Here is a 24328-nt window from a genome sequence, read left to right on the forward strand (position 1 = left end):
AGTTGTGGCATGTGGGGTAAACTGCTGCCTGCAGTGCCGGCATCCCATACGAATGCCAGTTCGAGTCCTGGCTGTTCCACTTCCGATCTAGCTCCTTGCTAAACACCTGGGAAAGCATAGGAGAAAGGCCCAAGTGCTTGCGCCCCTGCCACCCACATGGGAGAAAAGAAGCTGAGCTGTTCCACCCAGAGGACAAGAAATATGAGTTTACAAAACACTGTAAGGCCGACAGGAAAACTGTGCACTCTCAACTCCTGACAAAAAAGAAATCAGAGCCCCTCCCAGCTCCAGGCTGCCTTGTGCTCTGTGCTGCCTGGAAAATGAAGTTTATCCTCACAAGCTGGCACTCTCCCTCTCTCGCAGAACTCTAATTAAAAAATCCAAAACAACAATAAAGAAGATAAACAAGAATCCTGACAAAACAAACAAAACCCTGCTGTTGCAGGGGAACTTCCTTCCAGAAGGCTGGTGAAGAGGCCGCGGCTCACACGGCCACGCCGTGCCTCTGAGCAGTCGGTGGTGTGGTCATCACGCCAGCATGGAGTGTAGCGACGTGAACCCCGCCCCCTGCTCCTGGGCCACAGCCCTGTCCGACACGTCACTGCCCTGGATGCCACAGACAATCGTGACATGGTGGGGAGGATTTGTGTATCTTAACATCGGAAAAGTACAGCAGGAATGCTAGGCAACGGGAGTTTCTCAGCTACGTTCTAATCTCACGGGGCCACTTCTGTCTCTGTAGTCCACCATTGATCAAAGCCTCGTTGGGTGGCGCGTGACTGCGCATGCAAACAGGAGGGGCGCTGCCAAGAGAATACAGCAGATGCTGCACAGCCTGGACCAGCGACCCGAGAAACACGACTAAGTCATTTGTGTCTTTGTCAAGCAAACTGAGAGCAATTATACACCATTACAGCTTCGACGACTGCATGGCTAGTTTTGAACTTACTTTATCTGAGTGAAGGTGAATGTCTGCCATTTGATTCTTGTTTTATAGGCTCCTCCTTATTTTCTTGCTGGACTATGGTCTTTTTATTTGAACTCTTTATTTAGTAGAGTTAGGAAGTCTTTGACGATATAATAAATTAAAAATACGTTATCTCAAATATAAATAAAATATTGAGTTGGAGGGAAAAAAAACACAGTCATTTGTGAAGGTGAGGGCTCCACATCTCAGCTCGCAAGGAAGGAAAGCTTCCAAGACAACAGCCAAGGAAAGAAAGCTTCGGCCTGGCTCTGGTTCCAAAGGAGCACCTGCTCCGTGCAAGGTCAGCCTCCCGGTTCGTTCCTCCGAGAAGGCCGTCGCTCTGAAGGTCGAGTGAGGCTGGAGAGAACTCTCAACAGGCATGGGGTTCTCAACTGATAGCAAACCCAGGCAGACACTCTTTAATCCCACTTCAGAAATGAAGGCAGTTGGGTCCCCCACAAGTGCCCAGTGCCCAGCAGAAGGCAAAACCAGACAGGATGCCACCTCTCCCTCACCCTTTCCTCCTACGTGAGCCTCTGTGACAGCTCGTCTCCCTTCAAGGTAACAGGATAGTCTTGTTTTAAGGCAGGGGTGGGGAACGTCCAGCCCACAGGCCATATAAGACCCGAAAGATCATTTGGTCTGGCCCTTCCAAGGCAACCACAAGCAGAACTAGAAATTCAGTACACCTGTAGCAGACTCATTTTTAAGTTGGATGATTTAGTATGGCCCACAAATGATGTGACAATATTCAAAATGACCCTTGGTAGGAAAAAGGTCCCCCACTTCTGTTTGAAGGGCTAAACCAGGAACGAAAATTATTTCTAGAATACACTTTTAAATTTACATATCCAATCCACCAAGAAGCTAAACAAGGCCTTAAAATAAGTTATGCTAGATGCACATGTGGGAAAACTACGTCATCACGAAGAATGAAGTGGATCAGAATGCACTGACATGGGAAGACGTCCGGGACAAACTGCAGAAGGAAGGCAAAAGCAAGCTGAATAGCCAGGGAAAGCAGTGAGCCATTTCTGTAAAACAAACTGTATATAATGAGTATATAGAAATATTTTTCCTTTAGGGCATAGTCAAGGCTCAGTAAAAGTATATATATAGGGGCTGGTGCTCTGGCATAGCTGGTATAGCCACCACTGCAGTGCCAGCATCCCATATGGGCGCTGGTTTGAGTCCCAGCTGCTCCACTTCTGATCCAGCTCTCTGCTATGGCCTGGGAAAGCAACAGAAGATGGCCCAAGTGCTTGGGTCCCCGCACCCATGTGGGAGACCCAGAAGAAGCTCCTGGCTCCTGGCTTTGGACTGGCCCAGCTCCAGTGGTTGTAGCCACTGGGGAGTGAACAAGCTATTCTGAAACACACAATCAAGTGTTAATTAAAACTAAACTGTTAACCCTGCTGTGCACAGGCCACAGGAACTCAGGCCTCCTGTCCAACCACTAACCAGCCCCTCTGTCTCCCCACATACCCCTGCCACTCCCAGTCTCTGGTAACTGCTATTCTACTCTGTGCTTCTAGGAGATAACTTGATTACCTTCCACATATGAGGAAGAAAGGCTACATTTTCTTCTATCGATCACGCACTATTCTCTCAACTTTCAAAAATTAAAGCAAGATCCTATGAAAGGTAAAGGCAGACTATTCCCAAACGAATTATTTCTCATTATTGCCCTTTAAGCTGCAGCTCCAATACCCGACACAATAATGAGATTGTTTCTAAATGGGCTGGCTCTTAATCTTTAACACGGGAGAGCAGCAAGACAGCTGCAAGCCAGGAAAGCAGCCAAACGAATCAGAGGCTTCGTGGACCCCAGGAGCAAGAACCACATTCAGGCCTGTGACTGTGGCCTCTGAGAATAGGAGTGCTGAAGAGGTGGGCGCACAGACTCACTCACCAGGTAAAGGTTATCTTTGTCCTGGAAGGCATACTGCAACTGGGGGATCCAGGGACTTGTGCTCCGAGATAGTATGTTTCGTTCTTCTTCAAAAAATGAAACCTGGGGAAAAAAGAAACCTTTTAGACAATTTTAATATAAAGAACTAAGATGGGGGGAGGGGGTGAGGAGTCCCTTCCTCTGTCTTTTTTTAAGATTTTATTTGTTTATTTGAGAGGTAGAGTTACAGATGGTGAGAGGGAGAGACAGCAAGGTCTTCCTTCTGTTGGTTCACTCCCCAGATGGTCACAACTGCTGGAGCTGTGCTGATCTGAAGCCAGGAGCCAGGAGCTTCTTCTGGGTCTCCCATGCCGGTACAGGGGCCCAAGCACTTGGGCCATCTTCTACTGCTTTCCCAGGCCACAGCAGAGAGCTGAATTGGAAAAGGAGCAGCCAGGACTAGAACCGGCAACCATATGGGATGCCAGCGCTGCAGGCAGATTAACCCGCTGTACCACGGTGCCAGCCCCTCCTCTGTCTTTCTAAACTGATGTTTCTGGCTTAAAAAAAGAACAGGGGCGGGCAACATGGTGCAGCAGGTTAAGCCACTGCTTGGGATGCCTGAGTCACCTATCAGCACACCAGTTGGAGTCCCAGCTACTGCACGTCAGATCCAGCTCCCTGGTAACGCATCCTGGGAGGCACCAGATGATGACCCAAGTGTTGGAGTCCCTGCCACTCACATGGGAGACCTGGGTGGAGTTTTGGGCTCCTGGCTTGGGCCTGACCCAGCCCTTGGCTACTGTGGGCATTTGGGGAGGAAACCAGCAAAAGGAAGACACCTCTCTGTTTCCCAGCATCACTCTGCCATTCAAGGAGATGAAAATAAATACACACTTACAAATGATAACAATTTAAAAACTAACAACAGAAAGCCATCACTTAGCATAGCACTCTACAAATCTTAGTCATTTGCTTACTTTGCTCACAGTTTTTTTGCCAGATCCATGTATTACCTGCCCAGTTACTTATTTCACATCTTTCTTCTATGTCAATTCACTTTCTTTAAACAATTCAGTCCTAAGCCATTCAGTAGAGCAGAACAAAGTGAGCACCCCTGCCAGGGCTAGGAAGACAGAACAGCATGCCAGGCCCAAGCAGAGGGAGGCAGGAGGACAGCCAAGTGTGCAGGCAGCTCCCTGCAGGGTAAGGAATGTGTCCACTTTGCAGGGCTGGCCTATAGCAGGTGATGTGAGCCCACCAAGGAGAGGACAGAAGACTGGATGCATACAGATGTGTAAAATAAATAAGATTATTAAAGATATAATTACAGAAAGGGTGCAAAGTAAAATGAACTTTAAGAAGTTGAGAATTAGAGGTATCAGTGTGAAATCACTGATTTTCAATACAGAGAGACACAGAAATGAATAAGGTATGTGCTGTGTGTGTGTGTACACATGTGCAGGCAGGTACACTGTATTCACACACATTTATCTCTTAGTACTGTTCACATGCAGTGATACCCCAGTAGCAATGAGAACGCTCACTGCCCAGATCTTGGCCTCTAAACAACATTTTCCCCAAAAAGAACAGGGCTCCTTGTAGAAACATGGGCAACACTGAATAAATTTTTTTTTATTTTTTTTATGACAGGCAGAGTGGACAGTGAGAGAGAGAGACAGAGAGAAAGGTCTTCCTTTGCCATTGGTTCACCCTCCAATGGCCGCCGCAGCCGGCGCACCACGCTGATCCGATAGCAGGAGCCAGGTGCTTCTCCTGGTCTTCCATGGGGTATAGGGCCCAAACACTTGGGCCATCCTCTACTGCACTCCCTGGCCACAGCAGAGAGCTGGCCTGGAAGAGGGGCAACCGGGACAGAATCCGGCGCCCCGACCGGGACTAGAACCCGGTGTGCCGGCGCTGCAAGGCGGAGGATTAGCCTAGTGAGCCGCAGCGCCGGCCTGAATAAATCTTAAATTTTATAAAATTAAGTGGTCTGTAACTTTCAGAATCATCAAGGTCATGAGTGTCAGGAAACATTAAGGAATTGTTTCAGACTGAAGGAAACTAGAGACAAAACTACTAAATGTCATGTGTGATCCTGAACTTGACCTTTTTTTTTTTTCCATTGTATTTGAAAGTCAGAGAGACAGAGAGATCTTCATTCAACTTGCTCCCTCCCCAAATGCCTGCAATAGCTGGGGCTGGACCAAGGCTGAAGCCAGAAGCCTAGAACTGAATCTGGATCTCCCATGGGGTGGCAGAGACCCAGGCACTGGGGCCATCACCTGCTGCCTCCAGGGGTGTGCATTAGCAGGAAGCTGTAATTAGGAGCAGAGCCGGAACTGGACCCCAGGCACACCAAAATGGGGTGCATGCATCTCAAGTGGCACCCCAACCACTGTGCAACGCCCAACCCTAGATCAGTGTTTGAATAGAACACATACACACATACCAACCATACGTGTGAATTTCAATTTTTGCACCTAAATACATTTATCTTTTAATTCCATTTTCCATAAACTTTTTTTTTTTTTTTTTTTTTGGACAGGCAGAGTGGACAGTGAGAGAGAGAGAGAAAGGTCTTCCTTTTCTGTTGGTTCACCCTCCAATGGCCGCTGCGGCCAGTGCACCGCGCTGATCCGATGGCAGGAGCCAGGTGCTTCTCCTGGTCTCCCATGCGGGTGCACGGCCCAAGCACTTGGGCCATCCTCCACTGCACTCCCAGGCCACAGCAGAGAGCTGGCCTGGAAGAGGGGCAACCGGGACAGAATCCGGCGCCCCAACCGGGACTAGAACCTGGTGTGCCGGCGCCACAGGCGGAGAATTAGCCTAGTGAGCCACAGCACCGGCCTTCCATAAACTTTTTGAAGTCCCCTCATATACATGCTTCTTGCTCCATCTCTGTAAGGAATCTTGACAGGCTATATGTGCTACTTTTCTTTAAATTTATGATTATTTCAAATTTTTAAAAATTTTAAATGTACTTTTTGCTGATTCACTCTAACACTGGTAACTGTCAAAGTCCTAAGTTCTGATACTCTTGTTAATATTAAACTATTAAATGTTTTTAAACAGTTTGACCATGTACTGCCTAAAATCATCTCACCCACTCCCTGCGTCCGGTCTAACACATTTGGGAGCCACCAGCCCAGCCCCAGTAATTTCCCGCCCAGGAGTGCTGACCCTCCCCTGTCCTGGCCCACAAGAGGCATTTAGTGGAGGTCAGCTGAATCCAACAGCCCCCGCTTTTCCTTGCTCCCCACTGGCTCTTTGACTCCTGGAGCTTCTGTTAGAGTAAGCAGTCCCTAGAGACCTCTCCCGGCTGTCACAGAACTCTGGGCAAGTGTGCAGCCCCGCCTGGGGGACAGGCCTTGTTTGCAGGACACTGCCTCTCCCGACTTTTCCTCTCTCCCAATGCTGGCCTCTCTCCTCACACCCTTAAATTCCAAATTCTCACCATGGCTCTACTTGTCTTAGGTTCACCTTCTTAACGAAGGTTTGGATGGATGGCTCCTGTGAGCTGCTGCATGAGTATGATTTGCAACCACTCTCCCCACGAGACACATGGTCACTGCAGGTCATTTGCCTAGCCAGGGTGGGGCACATCTTGCCCGCAGGTCGTAGAAGGCCCACGAAATCATCTGGTCTGGCCCTGCCAAGGCAACCAACCACAGGTGGGACTCGAAATTCAATACAACTGTAGCAGGCTAATTTTTAAGTTGATAATTTTGTAAAGCTTGTGAATGACGTTCTAAATATCCAAATGGCCCTCGGCAGAAACAATGCTCCCCACCCCTGGCCTGGAGGAAGGCACGCCTGTTGTATGCCTGTAGTATGATATTATCACATTCTTGTGTGTGTGTGTGTGCTATTTCCCATTTAACACACAAGCATCACAAGTTCCGGGCTATCTCTAGGACCTAGAAATACACTGAACACCTGGTGTGTGCCGATGATAGATGGTGCTTCCAGAGTGTCAGAGGCTGAGTGAGCGCCTTCCGTGCCTCTCTTCTAAATTATTTCCAAGGCCCTGTCATTTTTCCTTTCTTTGATGTTGCTCACATTTCTTTCCTAAATACAAGCCACATCTTTCTTGGGTTCTGACAGCTGTTTCCGTGCTGTTTCTCTGATTGGAGGCCACACAAAATCAGTGATGTCCACAGAGACCTAGACTCTGATTCCAACTTCTCTCTTCCAAAAGCCAAAATAAGCCTCACCCATTTCATAAATTAAATTGCAACCCCAAAAAAGCAGTTCTTGGAGGCATGAGGAGTTATCAGATGACGGGTACAGAGTTTCTGTCTGGGGCGATGAAAAAGTTCTAGACGTGGATGTTGGCCGTGGTTGCACAACACTGGAAATGCTCTTAATACTACTGAACCGTACATGTGAAAATGGTAAAAATAGCAAAGTACATGCCATGTATATTTTATCACAAAAAAAAAAAAAAAGGTTCTTGAGATTTCCCACCAATCACCCCGTTATGGATCGAACAGGACTGGACTCCCCAGACTCAGGCAGATGTTTGAATGTCAACGTCTCACGTCAGCTGGTAATGCGTTCATGCTGATGGCTGGTGGATTAGGCTGGGGGCTGGATCCACTTGTGGAAGTTGAAGCTGGGGCCTGGGGACGTGAGTGGACAGGACTAGGTGGCTAAGGCGGAGGACAGGATCCAGTCCTGATGGCGTTAGAAGGAGAGACCACAGAGAGGGTGAAAGAAGCTTGTGTTCCCCCGTCTCTGCTTCCTGCCTTGCCACGTGACCCTCCCTCCACACCCACTCCGCACAGCCAGCCTCCACCGGACACCAGACTGGGGAGGCCACCCAGTCTTAAACCGCAAGACTAACAGGGTCTCCCACTCTCAAACCTCTAAACTACAAGCTTCCAACAAGCTCCTCTCCAGTATTTTAAAAGCAACAGGAAGCTGACTTACACACCCCTCACCTCCCAGATGTCCTTATTTTGCCCCATTTCCCAGTCTGTTCTAAGCCACAACACACACACGCACACCACGTTCTAGTACACAGACCACCAGAACAGCACACACAGCCACACCTGTGCCTGCCCATTCCCACCCCTTCTCTCTGCCCAGAACCCACATTTCACCTCTCCCTCACTGTCCCCGGCTCACCCACAACCCCTCCCGCACATCGATGCTAATGAATTTCCTAATTGCTCTCCCCCTCTGCGATGCTTAGCTAGTGAGTGCCTGCTCTCCAGATTTGCATTTTTCCTCCGCTTTCCAAGGTTGTCTCTAAGCCCTCACAGTCACAGCCGTGGCAGTTCGATCCTGCTTGCAGGCTCCCTGCAGGGCAGGGTACATTATCAGATACAGGATGTGCACAAGGATGTGTGTAACTAAGAAATGAGTCTCTGAACTCTAAGGCTGACGGACGTCTCTCTCAAACACAGCAAACGAATCCATACAACTGGAGACACAGCCTCATTCCCAAGGAAAGAACAATACAAGCCAAAGGCTAACTTCTTCACCTGTTCTCAAACAAGCTACACCCTCACCACATAACAAGCAATTTTCTTTAACTCTTTCAATGGCCTGTTTTAAAATCAGATAGACATGCCCACGACATAAACATCTAAAAGGTGGACAAAAGCAATTGCTACTCGATTCGCCCCACAATACACACATCCCTGGGTCCCCAACTGATGGCCATGAAAGATATCTCCATTAGTTAAAAGGCCAACTTGATTCTGAAATAAAATACAACTGTAGAATCATGATTTAAAAAATAACAATAAAGGGGAATTTGGTGAGCCTTCAAAATTAGCCAACATGGACTCAAGGAGCAGAGCTCAGAACACGAGAGACCTTTCATGCAGCAATAATTAACCAGAGGCACAGAGGAAACCCTGTCGTCTCTTCAGTGAACATTCTGGAACAGAAAGGGGAGGGCGAGATGTGAACATGCTCCTACCTGTTCCTGGGCCAACAAGGCCTTCTTCTTCATGACTTTCATGGCATAGATGTCCCCGGTTGCTCTCTCTCTCACCACCTGCACTTCAGCAAAGTGCCCACAACCTACAAGACTTCTGACTTCAAAGTCTCTCACCGAAGGCTGGAGCTCCTGTAACTCAGCGATGGTGTCGGAGTCTGCAGGAGATGGAAGGGTTAGTCGCAGGTAAACAAGGCGCTCCAGGTACATGCAGCTTTGTGAAAACCAGAAGGGAAGAAAATGTGTTCTTATGTCTCTCCTCGCTGTCAAAAGACAGTTAGTCAGTTTCTCATCCATCATGAATAATTATAAAATCAGCACAAAAGTGTTTTTATATGTTAAGTTAAAATTAAGGGCTCCAGAAATTCCAAAGTACAGTTTCCATGGCAGCTATGATTCGCATCATGTAGACTAGGAAATAGGAGGCAGGATAAAAACCATGCTTTTCTTCCGCCCCTCTGAAGGCTGCCGGGCAGTGTGTGGTCAAACAGGCTTATCAGCATTTGGACTGGTTTGTAACATGACATAAAGCAACACGGTTCCCATTTCAATCAGCTTGGAACTGGCTTCCAGATCATTCCATTCTAACTGCATGCACTCTGTTCAGTGTTATCCCACCAGCCCATGTTTTATATCCCTTGGATTGTGTCAGTAATGACAAGGTCTTTCCCTACCTAATGTGCACAACGCTTAAAACACAGGGATGGGGGGATTTAGCCCAGAGAACCAAATGGAGCCCTGATATTTATTCTGCAGGGTTGGGTTTGTCACTGTCTTTTTCTTTTCCTTGGATCTCCTTTTCCAAGTCCAATTTCTCAAAGAGCCTCAAAGTACAAAACACAGACTAAATGGATGGCAGATTTGGAATCCAATAAATTAGAGGTTTTCAAAAAGTTCGTGGAAATGTCCATGATTTTTTTCATTATGCTGTGGGAAACTTGGCCCCCTCCTGTTCCAAGTTCTTGTCTCCACACAAAAAAAGAATCCAAGGGGAGAGGCAGATAAGGGGAGACGGAAGGAAGATTTATTGGAAGGAAGATGCATGGTGTGGACAACCTCTCTTCATGAGGAAGGTGGGGCTACTGCCCCCACCAAAGCTGGCATCATCCTTTTTACAGGATAGGGGGCATTTAATATATATACCATTTTATGTGAGGGACCTGAGCACTCCCAGACTTGGATATCCAAGGAGGGTCCTGGAACCGATCTCCTGAGAATATCAAGACCGAACATTCCAGAGTCACACTCTGCTCAAGTCATCCACACAATAAGAGGGACTGAGTCCGGCAAACGGAAAAGCCATTTCATGCCGAGTTGATGAATGGCATTTTGATGAGTTCGCCAAGGCGGTTTCAATTGTCATTACCCATCCTCTTTCCTTGCTGCAAGGGTGAGGTCCAATTCTCTCAGAGAGAGGGTCTTCCCCAGCCCTCCACCCCAGACCACACCTCTCACTTCAGCCAGTCATCCCAAAGACAGCATCACTGTGTTCACTGAGTTCACCGTGACCACTGGAAAAAAGTACGTCTGGAGCGCCCACACGGGACCGCCATGCAGACGCAAAGCTGAAAGCCACATGGCACTTTGCTCTTGCTATGACACCCTGTGCCAAGCCCTGTCTTCCTTTCCCGTCCTCTTCCAGCTTCGCTCAGTTCAAGTATTTGAGTTTTGAATTATCATTTGCCAAATAACGCTGGCTTGCAACTTTCTAGGTTGAGGCCTGATTTCATCACTGTTCACGCACAAGGCCAATCTGTCTTAATTCTCTACCAGACCTTGGGCCCGAAGTTGCTTACGGCATCGTCCAACTTAATAACTTTGGATCTGTCGCTGGAGAGGACCAGGCATCTCCATCACACGAGCAGACAAACTGCTTTGCAGGCAAAACCACCACAGCACTCGCTCAGAATTTTAAGATACCATTTCAAGTCTCCTTTTTTTCTTTTTCCCATCCCAAAGCTTTTGGATTATTAAGGTGAACAGGTGAGATACTAAACTCAAACCTGCGACTATGAAAAAAAAAAAAAATCCTTCACAACTCCTCTCCCTATCAGTTGCCTCTGTGACCCCAAAGCCATGTCACCCTTCATCCTCAAGCACTTTCAGTGGCAGTGTTTGAGGGTTCAGTGGGTACTGAATATTGAGGTGGAGATAAGGACCCAAAGCACTATAATGAAAATGCTGTCAAGGAGGCAGAAGCCACCACAGCTGAGTCTATCTTGAACCTTAGTAATCCAACATCTCAGCCTCCAGGAACCCACCCTTCACAGTCACCCTCACTCCTGTGCTGAAAACAATACAGGAGTGGGCGTTTGGCACAGGGGTGAAGATGCAGCTTGGGAAGCTCGCGTGCCATGCTGGAGTGCCTGGGTTCAAGTCACAGCTCCATCTCCATTTCCAGCTCCCTGCTCATGCAAATCCTGGGAGGCAAGAGGTGATGGCTCAAGTATTCATATGGGAGACCTGGATGGAGTTCTGGGCCCCTGGCTTCAATCTAGCCCAGCCCTGGCTATCACAGGCATCTGGGAAGTAAACCAGTGGGTGGAAGATATCTATCTATCTATCTATGCCTTTGTTTTCAAATAAATAAAAATAAATACTTCCAAAAACATATATTTAAGAGAAAAATCAGCTTATAATGAAAACAGTCATAACAGAAAAGCAATCAGAAATAACCCAGGGTCCGGCACTGTGGCACAGGGGATAAAACCACCACCTGCAGTGCCGGCATCCTATATGGGCACCAGTTCAAGTCCCAGCTGCTCCATTTCCAATCTCTGCTATGGTCTGGGAAAGCAGTGAAAGATGGCCCAAGTCCTTGGGCCCCTGCACCCACATGGGAGACCTGGAAGAAGCTTCTGGCTCCTGGTTTTGGATCGGCACAGCTCTGGCTTCCAAAGACCCCTCGTATTATTAATGGGCAAGGATTTTGGTCGGTCTTGATCACTGCTGTAACACAGTACCTCCAGTGGAAACTGGCACATAGGGAAAGTGTCCACTACACATCTATTCTGTCAGTACACCGCTAAGTGGGCACGACTAGCGCCAACCATTATACACGTGTGACCTATTTTTGTGTAAAAGTAAACAAGAGTGATGGCAGAGCAGGCAGAAGCTGCTGCAGTGAGGAGATCGGTACACAGAGAATCATCACGCTATTCTCCTTGCCAGTGGGTACGTCTGGAAGTTTTCCATAGTCTGTATTTTCAAAGTGCAGAAAAAAAATTAGAATACTGTGCACCAAACGATGGACAGTGGTTACCTGAGTCAGGTGCGCTTCTGGGGGACTTTCTGCTCAGTACTGTGAATGTGATGTGTTGTGGTCTGAACGCTTATGTCCCTAAAACACATATGTTGAAACTTAATACCTAGTGTGACAGTATTAAAGGGGGGGGCACTCAGGGGGCCCCTGGGGACATGATTAAGCCATGAGGGCTCCACTTTCATGAGTGGGATCAGTGCCAGGGGCCGGCATTGTTGTGAAGTGAGCTAAGCCACCACCTGTGACACTGACACCCCATACAAGCACCAGTCCGAGTCCCAAATGCTCCACTTCCAATCCAGCTCCCTGCTAATACACCTGGTAAAACAACAGAGGATGGGCCAAGTACTTGGGTCCCTGCCACCAGGTAGAAGATGCAGATGGAGTTCTGGTCTCCTGGCTTTGGTCTGGCCCAGCCCAGATTGTTATGGTCTAGGGAGTGTGCCAGTGGATGAAAGATCTTTCTCTCTCTTTAACTGTGTCTTTCAAGTAAAATAAATAAATTTTTCAAATATGATCTTCTTCAGTATTTTATGTTTACCTTTATCTGACATTTGTAATTAGAAATGGTTTCAAAAATTCTCAAAGGTCGGCCAGCACCGTGGCTCAATAGGCTAATCCTCCGCCTTGCGGCGCCGGCACACCGGGTCCTAGTCCTGGTTGGGGCGCCGGATTCTGTCCCGGTTGTCCCTCTTCCAGGCCAGCTCTCTGCTGTGGCCTGGGAGTGCAGTGGAGGATGGCCCAAGTCCTTGGACCCTGCACCCGCATGGGAGACCAGGAGAAGCACCTGGCTCCTGGCTTCGGATCAGCGCGATGCGCCGGCCGCAGCATGCTGGCCGCGGCGGCCATTGGAGGGTGAACCAACGGCAAAAGGAAGACCTTTCTCTCTGTCTCTCTCACTGTCCACTCTGCCTGTCAAAAAAAAAAAAAAAAATTCTCAAAGGTCATCATTTGCCCAATAAGTATAAAAGCTGTGAACTTACAGAAGATTTTGCATACAGTAAATATAATGGAAAGATGACAGGACTTTAGCTGCTGTCAAATCTCCAAGAACAGTCCAGCTTCATTGACTAACAACACTTTTCCATGCATATTTTAATGCCACACCTATTTTCTACACAAATTACATAATACTGTGCATAGTGGTTACCACTTATTTTTGTTTATGTGGCAATATACTCATTCAACAAATATTTATTAAGTGCCTAAAATTTTCCAGACACTGGTGATAATAGCTCGCTTAAGACAGACAAAATCTGAGGCCAGCGCTGTGGTGCAGCGGGTTAACACCTGGCCTGCAGTGCCAGCATCCCATATAGGCACCGGTTCGAGTTCTGGCTGTTCTACTTTCCATCCAGCTCTCTGCTATGGCCTGGAAAAGCAACAGAAGATGGCCAACTTCTTGGGCCCCTGCACCCGTGTGGGAGACCTAGCTCCTGGCTTCAGATCAGCACAGCTCCAGCCATTGCAGACAATTGGGGAGTGAACCGTCGGATGGAAGACTTTTCTCTCTCTCTGCCTCTCTTCTCTCTCTTTGTAACTCTGACTTTCAAATAAATAAATAAAATCTTAAAAAAAAAAAAAGAAAAAATCCCTGCCCCACTGAACCCCAGGTTAGGGGCATTTTTACTGGAGGCACCAAATCAGAGCTACACGCCTTGTTCCATTTCCTCCAATGGTCCCCAAAGAAAACTGCCGTCCCTACAGGAAGACCCTAGAAACTCGGGCTAGTAGCATCTGATGGGCTCTCCAGCACACAGAAAAGCAAAGCCTACATTCCCAACCAGAAACAAAAAAAAAAAGAGTCCATACTAATGCAATCACTCGTTTTCAATCATGGCCTCTTAACAGTGCTCCCCAGGAAGCCTCTTCAGAAATATGAAACAGTTCCCGGCAAGACAGCCTATTAGGAAAAAATCTACCTTCCACTACACCTAGCCCCCTGATTACTGAACAATTCCAATGACTGACTGCTGCTAAGTAGGCCGAGGGCAGCTTCAAGGCTAACGAAGGGGCCTGAGGCGGGCTCAGGAAAAACCAGTCTTGTCACGTAATCTCCTTCCCTTCTCGCTCCCCACTTGAGAATTTAAATATTCAATGAGACAAGGTGAGGGCTTATTCAAACAAATACCCCAAGTACATGGTAAAGGTACACAATACATTAAATGTGGTTGAGACTTACAGTTATCATTATTAGGTAACGCATTCTGAGTGCTTTGCGCCCGGCAACAGGATAAGCCTCACCTGTGCATTAACTCACTCGGTTCCCACATGGTCTTATTAGACATCCATTCTCCTCACTGCAAACGGTCAGGGTATATAGAAAATACTGAAGGTCAGCGGCTGGGTGTTTGGCCTAGCAGCTAAGCCACTGGTTGAGCTGCTCACATAGCCGTATCGGAGTGCCCGAGTTTGAGTCCCAGCCCCACTACAGTTCCAGCTTCCTGCTGATGTACACCCTGAGAAGCAGCAGGCAAGGACTCAAGTGGCTGGGACCCTTCCACTCACACAGGGGGCCCTGGAGTAGGAGACACAAATTGAGTTCCCAGCCCCCCACTTCAGCCTGCCTCAACCCTGGCCATTGCAGGCATTTGGAGAGTGAAGCAGCAGCTGGGATCTCTGCCTCTCTCTCTCTCTCCCTCTCAGAGGCCACTATAGGGCAGATTTGCTGATTTTGCTTCCTGGACATCCCCAGCTCCTTTGGGTAACTGCACACACCTTGCACCAGGAAGGCCTAATCATCACAGTGCCCTGACCCTTTGGGGACTCAGATGAGACCAATCAATTACAATCCTCAATCTCCCGATAGTCAAATGACCCAAAGCAGAGCCAATCGGAATCTTCCTTGGGACTGTGTACTCCAGGTAAGGGGAGACAAATGCTGGGCAGCAGGTACAGACCAGTCTCAGAAAGCGGTACCCCACGAAGCACAGCCCTTGGGATCCACCCGCTGTGCATTTCCCTCACATGGAGCCTGGGCATGGCCAGGTGGGGAGACACCTTGACTTGCTTCCAACAATGGAACAGAGCTAAAGAGACCCTGTGTCCCTTCTAGGATAAAACTCTACGCAGGAATGGCTCCTTCTGGTTTTAGAAACCCTGAGAGGCCACATAGGAAGTCCGGCTCTCCTGCCAGAGAGACCAGGTAGATCAGGGGTCCCCAAGCCCTGTCTTAAAGGACCAGATGGTAAATATTTTAGGCTCTGTGGGCCATATGATCTCAGTGACAACTACCTAGACACTGCTGCAGTGTGACAGCAGCCATGGGCCATGCGTAAACAAATGGGTGTAGCTGCGTGCCAGGAAAACTTTATAAAACAGGCATCACAGGCCGAAGCTCCCTGACCCTGGAGGCACAGAGGCCACACCGAGAAGCCAGGTGGGGAGGAAAAGGTCCTGAGGCCTCATGAAGGGGGACAGAGGGGCCGTCGCCCCACTCCCAGCCTTCCAGACACAGCACTGGACACTGAGAAACCTATGACCTCAGACACTCCAGCCAGGGGAGCCCCAGAGGACTCCAGCCTCGGTCAAGGTCTCACACAGCAGAGGAGTCCAGCCAGCCCTCGCACTCATGGGAGGTAACACCAGGACTACTGCTCTAAGCCATTTAAGCTGGGGCTTGGGGCAGGCTACACAGCAAGGTCATGTTGGGCACGGACATACCCCGTCTGCCCAGTGTCTGTCTTTGGCCCAGATGATTCTATGTGTGGAGGACTATGCTGTGCATTGTAAGAGTTTAGGGGCCTCTCTGGTCTCACCTTTCAGACATCAGCAGCCCTTTCCCGCGCTTGTGTGACGACTGAAAATGTCCCCAGACGTTCTCGGGCTTCTCCAGGGCCCAAAACACCACTGGCTGGGAAACGTGCGTGTGAGTGGAAAGAGCCAAGCACCCACCACGCGGGAGGCAAGCAAAGCCAGAACCATCATGAGGACAGGGCCAGCTTGAAACTCCCAGAGCCCTAGATGCTCTTCCCTTCGTTAACTCCTTCCCCCATTTAAAAAAAAAATCAAAAATTATGCTTAATGTTACACTTAACATTATCAAGACAGCTATAATTCAGAATCAATGAAGCTAATTAAAAACAAGTTATATTCATTAAAATTAAATATTGTGGGGTCCCTAAGCACTGTGCTGATTGTACCTAAAGATAAGCCTGCCCTGGGTGAGTGTAAGGATGGGGTTGGAGGATCCGTGTGTTCCTGGGACCAGACGTTCCTGGACTTCTCGGTTTCATGGCCCAAATACATTCATTCTTCAAACTGAGTTTCTGTTGCTTGTAACCAAGAAGCCTTGGTCTCTAAGCTACAGCAGATGCAACCTGAATGTGAACATGAACCTGGTCTGTCTCGTTTAGACCAGTGTCCTTACCCTCTACCACCACCACTAACCCACTCCGCCTTTCCCATCCTTCTCGTTTTCTCTCCTGGGACAGTGTCCAAGAAAGAAAAAGGTCCCGAACTTACACTTCCGGACGAAGTTGCTCACGTGCTTAATTTTCATGAGAGCAGGCTGACTGCATTCTTCAAAGAGAACAAAGAGGGCATCCAATATCCCTTCTCGGGAAAGAGGAGACATCTGCTGCTGAGTCATGAAGGGTGGCTTCCCCTAAAAACAGCAAGCAGCAGATGGAGGCACTGTCAATAATGATAAGCTTTGATCAATAACATCCACGCAGCGTAAATTACAAGCCACCAACTCGCTCACTGATCACGACACCCTCACAGCACAATTCCGTGGCAACGTCGATCACTGCCATTAGCATGGGTTTCTGCCTCCAGTGCTTGGGAAGCAAACTCCACAAGCAGCCCATTAATAAGACAATGTCCTGGGCCGGCGCCGCAGCTCAATAGGCTAATCCTCCACCTTGCGGCGCCGGCACACCGGGTTCTAGTCCCGGTCGGGGCACCAGATTCTGTCCCGGTTGCCCCTCTTCCAGGCCAGCTCTCTGCTATGGCCCGGGAGTGCAGAGAACAATGGCCCAAGTGCTTGGGCCCTGCACCCGCATGGGAGACCAGGAGAAGCACCTGGCTCCTGGCTTCGGATCAGCACAGCACACTGGCCACGGCGGCCATTGGAGGGTGAACCAACGGCAAAAGGAAGACCTTTCTCTCATCTCTCACTGTCCACTCTACCTGTCAAAAATTAAAAAAAAAAAAAAAAAAGACAATGTCCTTCATTCTTGATGGTCTGAGGTTCGTGTACTGTTTCCTTGGACCCTTGGGTCTGACATGTTACCCCATGTCCACACTGCGAAACCATGATGGTCACTTATTTTGTGTGTGACCACAGGCTTGTTGATATCACTTCAGTTTCTTGAATTCGTTGGGACCATCTAAACAGTGTGGATGGAGTGACTATCATCAAGCCAAATTTATTCATGATTTGGAGCCACAGTTACAAACTGGCAGACTGTGTCTAGCCCACAGACATGTTTTGTTTGGCCTGTAGTGTTTTAAATAATTTGAATTATCTGCCAATATTTAAAAATCAGAAGATTTCACCAAAATAAAAAAAATGAAAGTGAAATGTCTGGCTTCCCTCACCACAGCAGTGGCTCTAACAGCACTGTCCCCAACAGCGCCATCCCCGTGGCTGCCTGGCGACACTGGGCACGGCTCCCCTCTTGGCAGCAGGTGTGTCCCTGAGCTCACCGAAGACCTGACTCCCAGGCTCCTACCTGGCTCACGTGTCTGCGGGGCCCCTGACAACATGCACCTGCAGCCCCCGGTCTGGAGTTAGAACTCCATGGGCTGGGCCACGGACTGCAGCACAGTCCCTCAGCAAACACGGCCGCAGCACTTCCGCAGTTCTGGAGATGTCTCCTCCCCCTGAATCTGTGCTGATACTTGTGTCAGTCATCAGAACGTCACCAAAGTGACCCTGTGCCAGGTCAGGGCAGAGCCCTTAGGAAGCCTGGCCCCATCTGCTTTGGCTTTTCTGGGAATCTGAAAGAAGCTTCAGCTAGACCAGGAGTCAGAAAACTATAGCCCATGGGCCAAATCCAGCTCGGCATGTCTTTATAAATAAAGTTTTATTGGAATACAGCTGCACCCATTCATTTACACATTGTTTAAGGCTGCTTCTGTGCTCCAACGGCAGAGCTGAGTAGTGGCAAGCAGAACTACATGATCCAGAAAAGCCAAAATATTTATTTATTTATTTATTTATGACAGGCAGAGTGGACAGTGAGAGAGAAAGAGAGACAGAGAGAAAGGTCTTCCTTTTGCTGTTCGTTCACCCCGCAATGGCCACTGCGGCCGGTGCACCACGCTGATCCGAAGGCAGGAGCCAGGTGCTTCTCCTGGTCTCCCATGGGGTGCAGGGCCCAAGCACTTGGGCCATCCTCCACTGCCTTCCCGGGCCACAGCAGAGAGCTGGCCTGGAAGAGGGGCAACCGGGACAGAATCCAGCGCCCCGACCGGGACTAGAACCCGGTGTGCTGGCGCCGCAGGCGGAGGATTAGCCTATTGAGTCGCGGCACCGGCCCAAAATATTTATTATCTACAAAAAAACACAAGCTCTGGGCTAAGAACACTGAGTGATGAGAGACCCGCTGGAGCAGAGAGGCCTCAAGGAGGAAGACTGAGGGCCGCAGGCAGCGGTGGGCTTCCAGAGGTTCCAGTCCCAAACACAATCACAGCTAAGTGTGGCTCCGGAGTGACCCCACAGATGCCTCAGGGTGAGGCGTTAGAGCACCTAGGTGCGTCCAGCCAACCCACAGAATCCTAGGAAAAAACAAATCACTACTGCTTTGTGAGTGGTTTGTTAATCCAACACTGGATAACATAAGCAGACTGGTTACATTTGGAGAACTTCACACACACACACACACACACACACAGATTCTCTGGTCCTCTTTCCTACCTACTGAATCAGAATTCTCCCCATCAGGGGCCCACATTGTGGCCCAGCAGTTAAGCCACCTGCACTGACAGCCTCCCATAGCACAGTGCCTGTTAGAATTCAGCTGCTCAGCTTCTTATCCAGCCTTCTGCTAACGGCCTGGGAAGATGATGGAAGATGGTCCAAGTGCTTGGGTCCCTGCACCCACTTCAGCCTGGCTCAGATCTGGCTACTGCAGCCATCTAGGGAGTGAACCAGCAGATGGAAGATCTTTCTCTCCCCCACTCTCTGAGACTCTGCCTTTCAAATAAATTGTCTTTAAAAATATATAGAATTCTCCAGATTATATCTTAGAATCTTTTTTATCATTCAGTTCCCACAAAAGACTGAAACTTCAGTGGGTTTTCCAAGCACAGGGTCACAAGTCACCCTGTCACTTTGGTAATAGTTGCCACTGACTCAGAAAAATAAGATTCTTGGTTTCTTCTCTTCTTCAATGAGTTTAGATCAGCTACAGCAGGAGTTTCCAAATATAGCACTGATTCTTAACAAAGTTTTCAACAGCCTGCAGTAAAATGAGAAAAAAATGAACACCACACCATATCTATTTTATAAAGCCAAATGTATTTAAATTTTAAAACGGTCCTTTATGCTGAAAGGATGTACTTCCTCTCTTGGTGTGCCTAAAATGTCCTTTCTTTATCAAATAAAAGGGCAGAAGATAATAGATTTTTCTTTTTTATTACTTTTCTATCTTTATTTGGCAAAATATAAAGTGGCAAATCTATGTGTGCCCAGCAATTTGTGAAACTTTGGTCAAAGATTAAAGTATTTATTTATTTGAAAGCCAGAGTGGTACAGAGAAAGAGATCTGCCAACTACTGGTTCACTCCTCAAATGACTGCAAGAGCTATGCCTGGGCCAGCCGGAAGCCGGGAGCCAGGAGCTCCTTCTGGGTCTCCCACATGGGTAACAGGAACTTGATCCATCTTCTGCTGCTTTCCCAAATGCATTAGTGGCTGGTCTGGAAGAAGCAGAGCAGCCAGTACTTGGACCAGCACTCTGATATGGGATGCCAGTGTCTCAAGCAGCAGATTAACCAGCTGTGTGACAAAGCCCTCCCCAATTTATAATTTTGCTGGCTCTGGAAGTCTGCCAACCACTAACCTAGAATACACCGGGAACTACTGTTGAGTCAAAAGGACAAACACAAACTGAGACCTGGTGAAATACTTATCAGGATGGAAAACAAAATTGCTACTGTATCTAAACTTCAGCAAAATAACACTGTTGGGAGAACAGTATCCTCACCTGACCACACAAGGCAAATGTTTGGTGTATACTAAACACCCAGTGATAGCTTTTCTAGGGACAGAAGTGGATCTTATTACTACAGTTTGGAGATGGTTTGCCCCCAAGGGTTCAAGTGCTACAGACTTGGTCTCGTATGGCAATGCTGAGGTGGAGTAATCTTTAAGGGGTAGGGCCTAGTGGAATATAATCAGGTCTTTAAGAGGGATTATTGTTTTTCTCAAGAGATAATGTTGTTATTGGGGCCAGCACTGTGGCATAGCAGGTAAAGCCGCCACCTGCAGTACTGGTATCCCATATGGGCGCCAATTCAAATCCCTGCTGCTCCATTTCCAATCCAGCTCTCTGCTGTGGCCTGGGAAAGCAGTGGAAGATGGCTCAAGTCCTTGGTCCCCTGCACCCACATGGGAGACCCAGAAGCTCCTGGCTCCTGGCTTCAGATCGGCACAGCTGCGGCCGTTGTGGCCATCTGAGGAGTGAACCAACGGATGGAAGTCCCCCCCCCCCCCGCCTTTCCTTCTCTCTCTGTGTAACTCTGACTTTCAAAATAAATAAATCTTTAAAAAGAAAGAAAGAAAGAAAGAAAGAAAGAAAGAAAGAAAGAAAGAAAGAAAGAAAGCAAGCAAGCTGCAGCCTGCAGCTCCAGCATCCATATGGGCGCCAGTTTGAGTCCCAGCTGCTCCACTTCCCATCCAGCTCCTGCTAATAATGTGCCTGGGAAAGCAGTGGAAGATGGCCCAATCCTGCACCTACGTGGGAGACCCAGAAGAAGCTCCTAGCTCCTGGCTTTGGTCTGATTCAGCCCTGGTCACTGCAGCCATTTGGGGAGTGAACCGGTGAATGGAAGATCTCTTTCTGTCTTTCCCTCTCTCTCTGTAACTCTGCTTTCCAAATAAATTCAATAAATCCTAAAAAAAGAAAAAAAGCAAGCCTGGCCGCTCGGGTCTCTTGCCTCCTGTCTCACTGTAGCATCTCTTCCGTAAGCCCTTCCTACCATGGTGACGCATCCATCAGGAGGCCCTCACCAGAACCCAGCAGCTGCCAGCGCCATGCTCTGGAACCCCACAACTGTGAGTAAATAAACCTCTCTTCTTCATAAGGTACCCAGTCTCAAGTATTTTGTTATAGCAACACAAAATGGACTGAGATACCAATCACTAAAACACCATGAACTGGGGGCTGGCCTACAATCCTCCCCATAATAACAAAATTAACTGTAAGGTGCATTGAAAAAACTCTGACACAGGTGGCTGAGTGGTCCAGGAGTTGCATGGCCAACCCTAGGAACTGGGCCAGAGATGGAGTCTGGCTCTGCCATTTACCAGCTGCACAATCTCGGGCAACTCCCTGCCCACCTCTCCACCTGTGTCCTCCTACACCTATTTAAAGTGCAAATAAGAAGAGTTCTCACGGGGCCAGAGCTGTGGCGTAGTGGGTAGAGCTGCCACCTATAGTGGTGGCATCCCATATGGGCACCGGTTCAAGTCCCGGCTGCTCCACTTCCAATCCAGCTCTCTGCTTTGGCCTGGGAAAGCAGTAGAAGATGGCCCAAGTCCTTTGGCCCCTGAACTGCATGGGAGACCTGGAAGAAGCTCCTGGCTCCTGGCTTCAAATCAGTGCAGCTGCAGCTGCATGGCCAATTAGAGAGTGAACCAGCGGGTGGAAGACCTCTCTCTCTCTGCCTCTCCTCTCTCTGTGTAACTCTTTCAAGTAAAAATAAACAAATCCTTAAAAAAGGAATAGTTCTCACCTCTGTGATGAAATGAGATCATTAGGAGTATGCTGATTCTGAGCCCAGTGCATTGGAAGCCGTAGCTATTATGTAACCAGTACATGATAAGCCCTTAATAAAATCCCTAGTTATTTTGTTCTAGGTTGGAGATGTTTGAAGTAAAATGATAAAGGGGCTAGAAAGTGGCAGCAACCCAGCCAGCTAAGGTTAGAGACAATTCGCTTGTGAAAAATATCTTGTGACATAAAATGATGGTGCGGATGGCGCCACAGCACAACTCGAGTTTTCCGTTTGTTTGCACGCGGATCTGTTGGAACACCCCCAATACCAATATCATGAAGTAAATGTTCCCAAGAACATATGACTAGGAATCATAATACAGGTATCCTAAAGAAATGCCTTCCTAAATACAATTAGTGCTAAGTAACCAGAAGTTTATCATGACTATAAATAATTCTATCCTATACTTGGTATTAGCTGTAAAAACCTGGCTTACCAAGAGCCAGCCAAGGTGCGAAGTGCTTTATATATGGATTATCTCACTTAATCTTCCTCACGACCCCATGAATTAGCTATTTCAACCTCTACTTGAAGATTAGCAAATAAGGGCAGCGTCCCAGCACAGCCGCTGCCTCTTCCATATGAGTACCAGTTCGAGTCCCGCTACTGCTCCAATTCCAATCCTGCTTCCTGCTAATGCAGAGGCTGACTCAAGCACATGGATCCAATCCACCCATGTGGGTGGCCTGGACGGAGTTCCTGGATCCTGGCTTTGGCCTAGCCCAGCTTGGCTGTCACAGCCGTTGGAGAAGGAATTTGCAGATGGAGGATCTCTCCCTCTCTCTGTCACTTTGCCTTTCAAATAAAAAATAAATCTCAAAAAAAGGCATCTTTGTTTTTCTTTCTTGGATTAAAAAAAAAAAACAAACTTTAGTATAGATGTGAAAAAAGTAAGAAATGACAAGATCTCCCTTCAAGGGGCAAAGTATCTACTCCTGTCTGAACAATACTCCTTTTTCCAATTCAGTCAGGGCACATAAAACACCAAATACAGGGCCGGCATAGTGGTATAGTAGGTTAAGCTGCCACATGCAACATCAGCATCCCATATAGGTGCCGGTTCGAGTCCTGGATGCTCCACTTCCTATCCAGCTCCCTGCTAATGTGCTTGGGAAGGCAGTGGAAGACGGTCCAAGTGTTTGAGCCCCTGAACCCACATAGGAGATCCAGAAGAAGCTCCAAGATCCTGGCTTCGGCCTGGCCCAGCCCTGGAGGTTGCAGCCATTTGGGGAGTGAACCAGTGGATGGAAGAGCTCTGTCTTTGTCTCTTCTTCTTTATCTGTGTGTAACTCTTTCAAAATAAATAAATAAATCCCCCCACCAAAAAAAATAAAATAAAATAACTGGGGCTGATGCTGTGGTGTAGGTAGTAAAGCATCCCACATGGGTGCCAGTTCAAGTCCTGGCTGCTCCATTTCCAATCCTGCTCTCTGCTGTGGCCTGGGAAAGCAGTGGAGGATGGCCTAAGTCCCTGGGCTCCTGCACCCACGTGGGAGGCCCACAGAAGGCTCCTGGCTCCTGGCTTCAGATCGGCACAGCTCTGGCTGTTGCAGCTGTCTAGAGAGTGAACCAGTGGATGAAGACCTCTCTCTCTCTCTCTCTCTCTCTCCCCCTCCCTCCCTCTCCCTCTCCCTCTCCCTCTCTGACTCTGCCTCTCTAATAAATAAAAATAAATCTTTTTTTTTTTTTTTTTGACAGGCAGAGTGGACAGTGAGAGAGAGAGACAGAGAGAAAGGTCTTCCTTTGCCGTTGGTTCACCCTCCAATGGCCGCCGCGGCTGGCGCGCTGCGGCCGGTGCACTGCGCTGATCTGATGGCAGGAGCCAGGTACTTCTGGTCTCCCATGGGGTGCAGGGCCCAAGCACTTGGGCCATCCTCCACTGCACTCCCTGGCCACAGCAGAGAGCTGGCCTGGAAGAGGGGCAACCGGGACAGAATCCGGCCCCCCGACCGGGACTAGAACCTGGTGTGCCGGCGCCGCTAGGCGGAGGATTAGCCTAGGGAGCCGCAGCGCCGGCCCAAAAATAAATCTTAAAAAAAAAAAAAACCACCCAATAGGATTTCCACTACAATATTAGTCTTCATCCTATATAAGGGCAAAGTGAACAGCAAGGCGAGTCCAGAGAAGCAAACACCAGTGAGCCACAGGCAGGGCAGCTGTTACCTGGAAGAAATGATGCAGCCTGGAGGCCCGGCTGGCGATGGGCTCCGCAGCAGCAGCAGCGTCCGGTGGGTGCCGCGCTCCATACTTGAACTTCAGCATCTCCCCCTGTGCTGAAGGGATACGGGAAAAGGTCAAGTGTGTC

The 24328-nt window shown here is 48.5% G+C and overlaps 1 protein-coding gene across 15 annotated transcripts in view; it reads right to left on the reverse strand.

Moving 5' to 3' along the window:
- Positions 1 to 24328, reverse strand: part of CIT (citron rho-interacting serine/threonine kinase) — a 180927-nt gene that overhangs the window by 155188 nt on the left and 1411 nt on the right. For 13 of the 15 annotated variants that reach the window (XM_089323271.1, XM_089323270.1, XM_089323268.1 and 10 more), the window contains 4 exons: positions 24187 to 24291; positions 16541 to 16682; positions 8797 to 8972; positions 2880 to 2981 (listed from right to left, as the gene is read on the reverse strand). In XM_089323271.1, the coding sequence (XP_089179397.1) occupies positions 2880 to 2981; positions 8797 to 8972; positions 16541 to 16682; positions 24187 to 24285 (519 nt within the window). In that variant the 5' untranslated portion in view covers positions 24286 to 24291. Of the gene's footprint in view, positions 1 to 2879; positions 2982 to 8796; positions 8973 to 16540; positions 16683 to 24186; positions 24297 to 24328 lie in introns of all 15 variants that reach the window. The other 2 variants (XM_051826609.3, XM_089323272.1) reach the window with 1 other exon arrangement.

The sequence above is a fragment of the Oryctolagus cuniculus genome, chromosome 21, assembly GCF_051225735.1.
Source record: "Oryctolagus cuniculus isolate XC-2025 breed Fujian yellow rabbit chromosome 21, ASM5122573v1, whole genome shotgun sequence".
NCBI lineage: Eukaryota > Metazoa > Chordata > Mammalia > Lagomorpha > Leporidae > Oryctolagus > Oryctolagus cuniculus.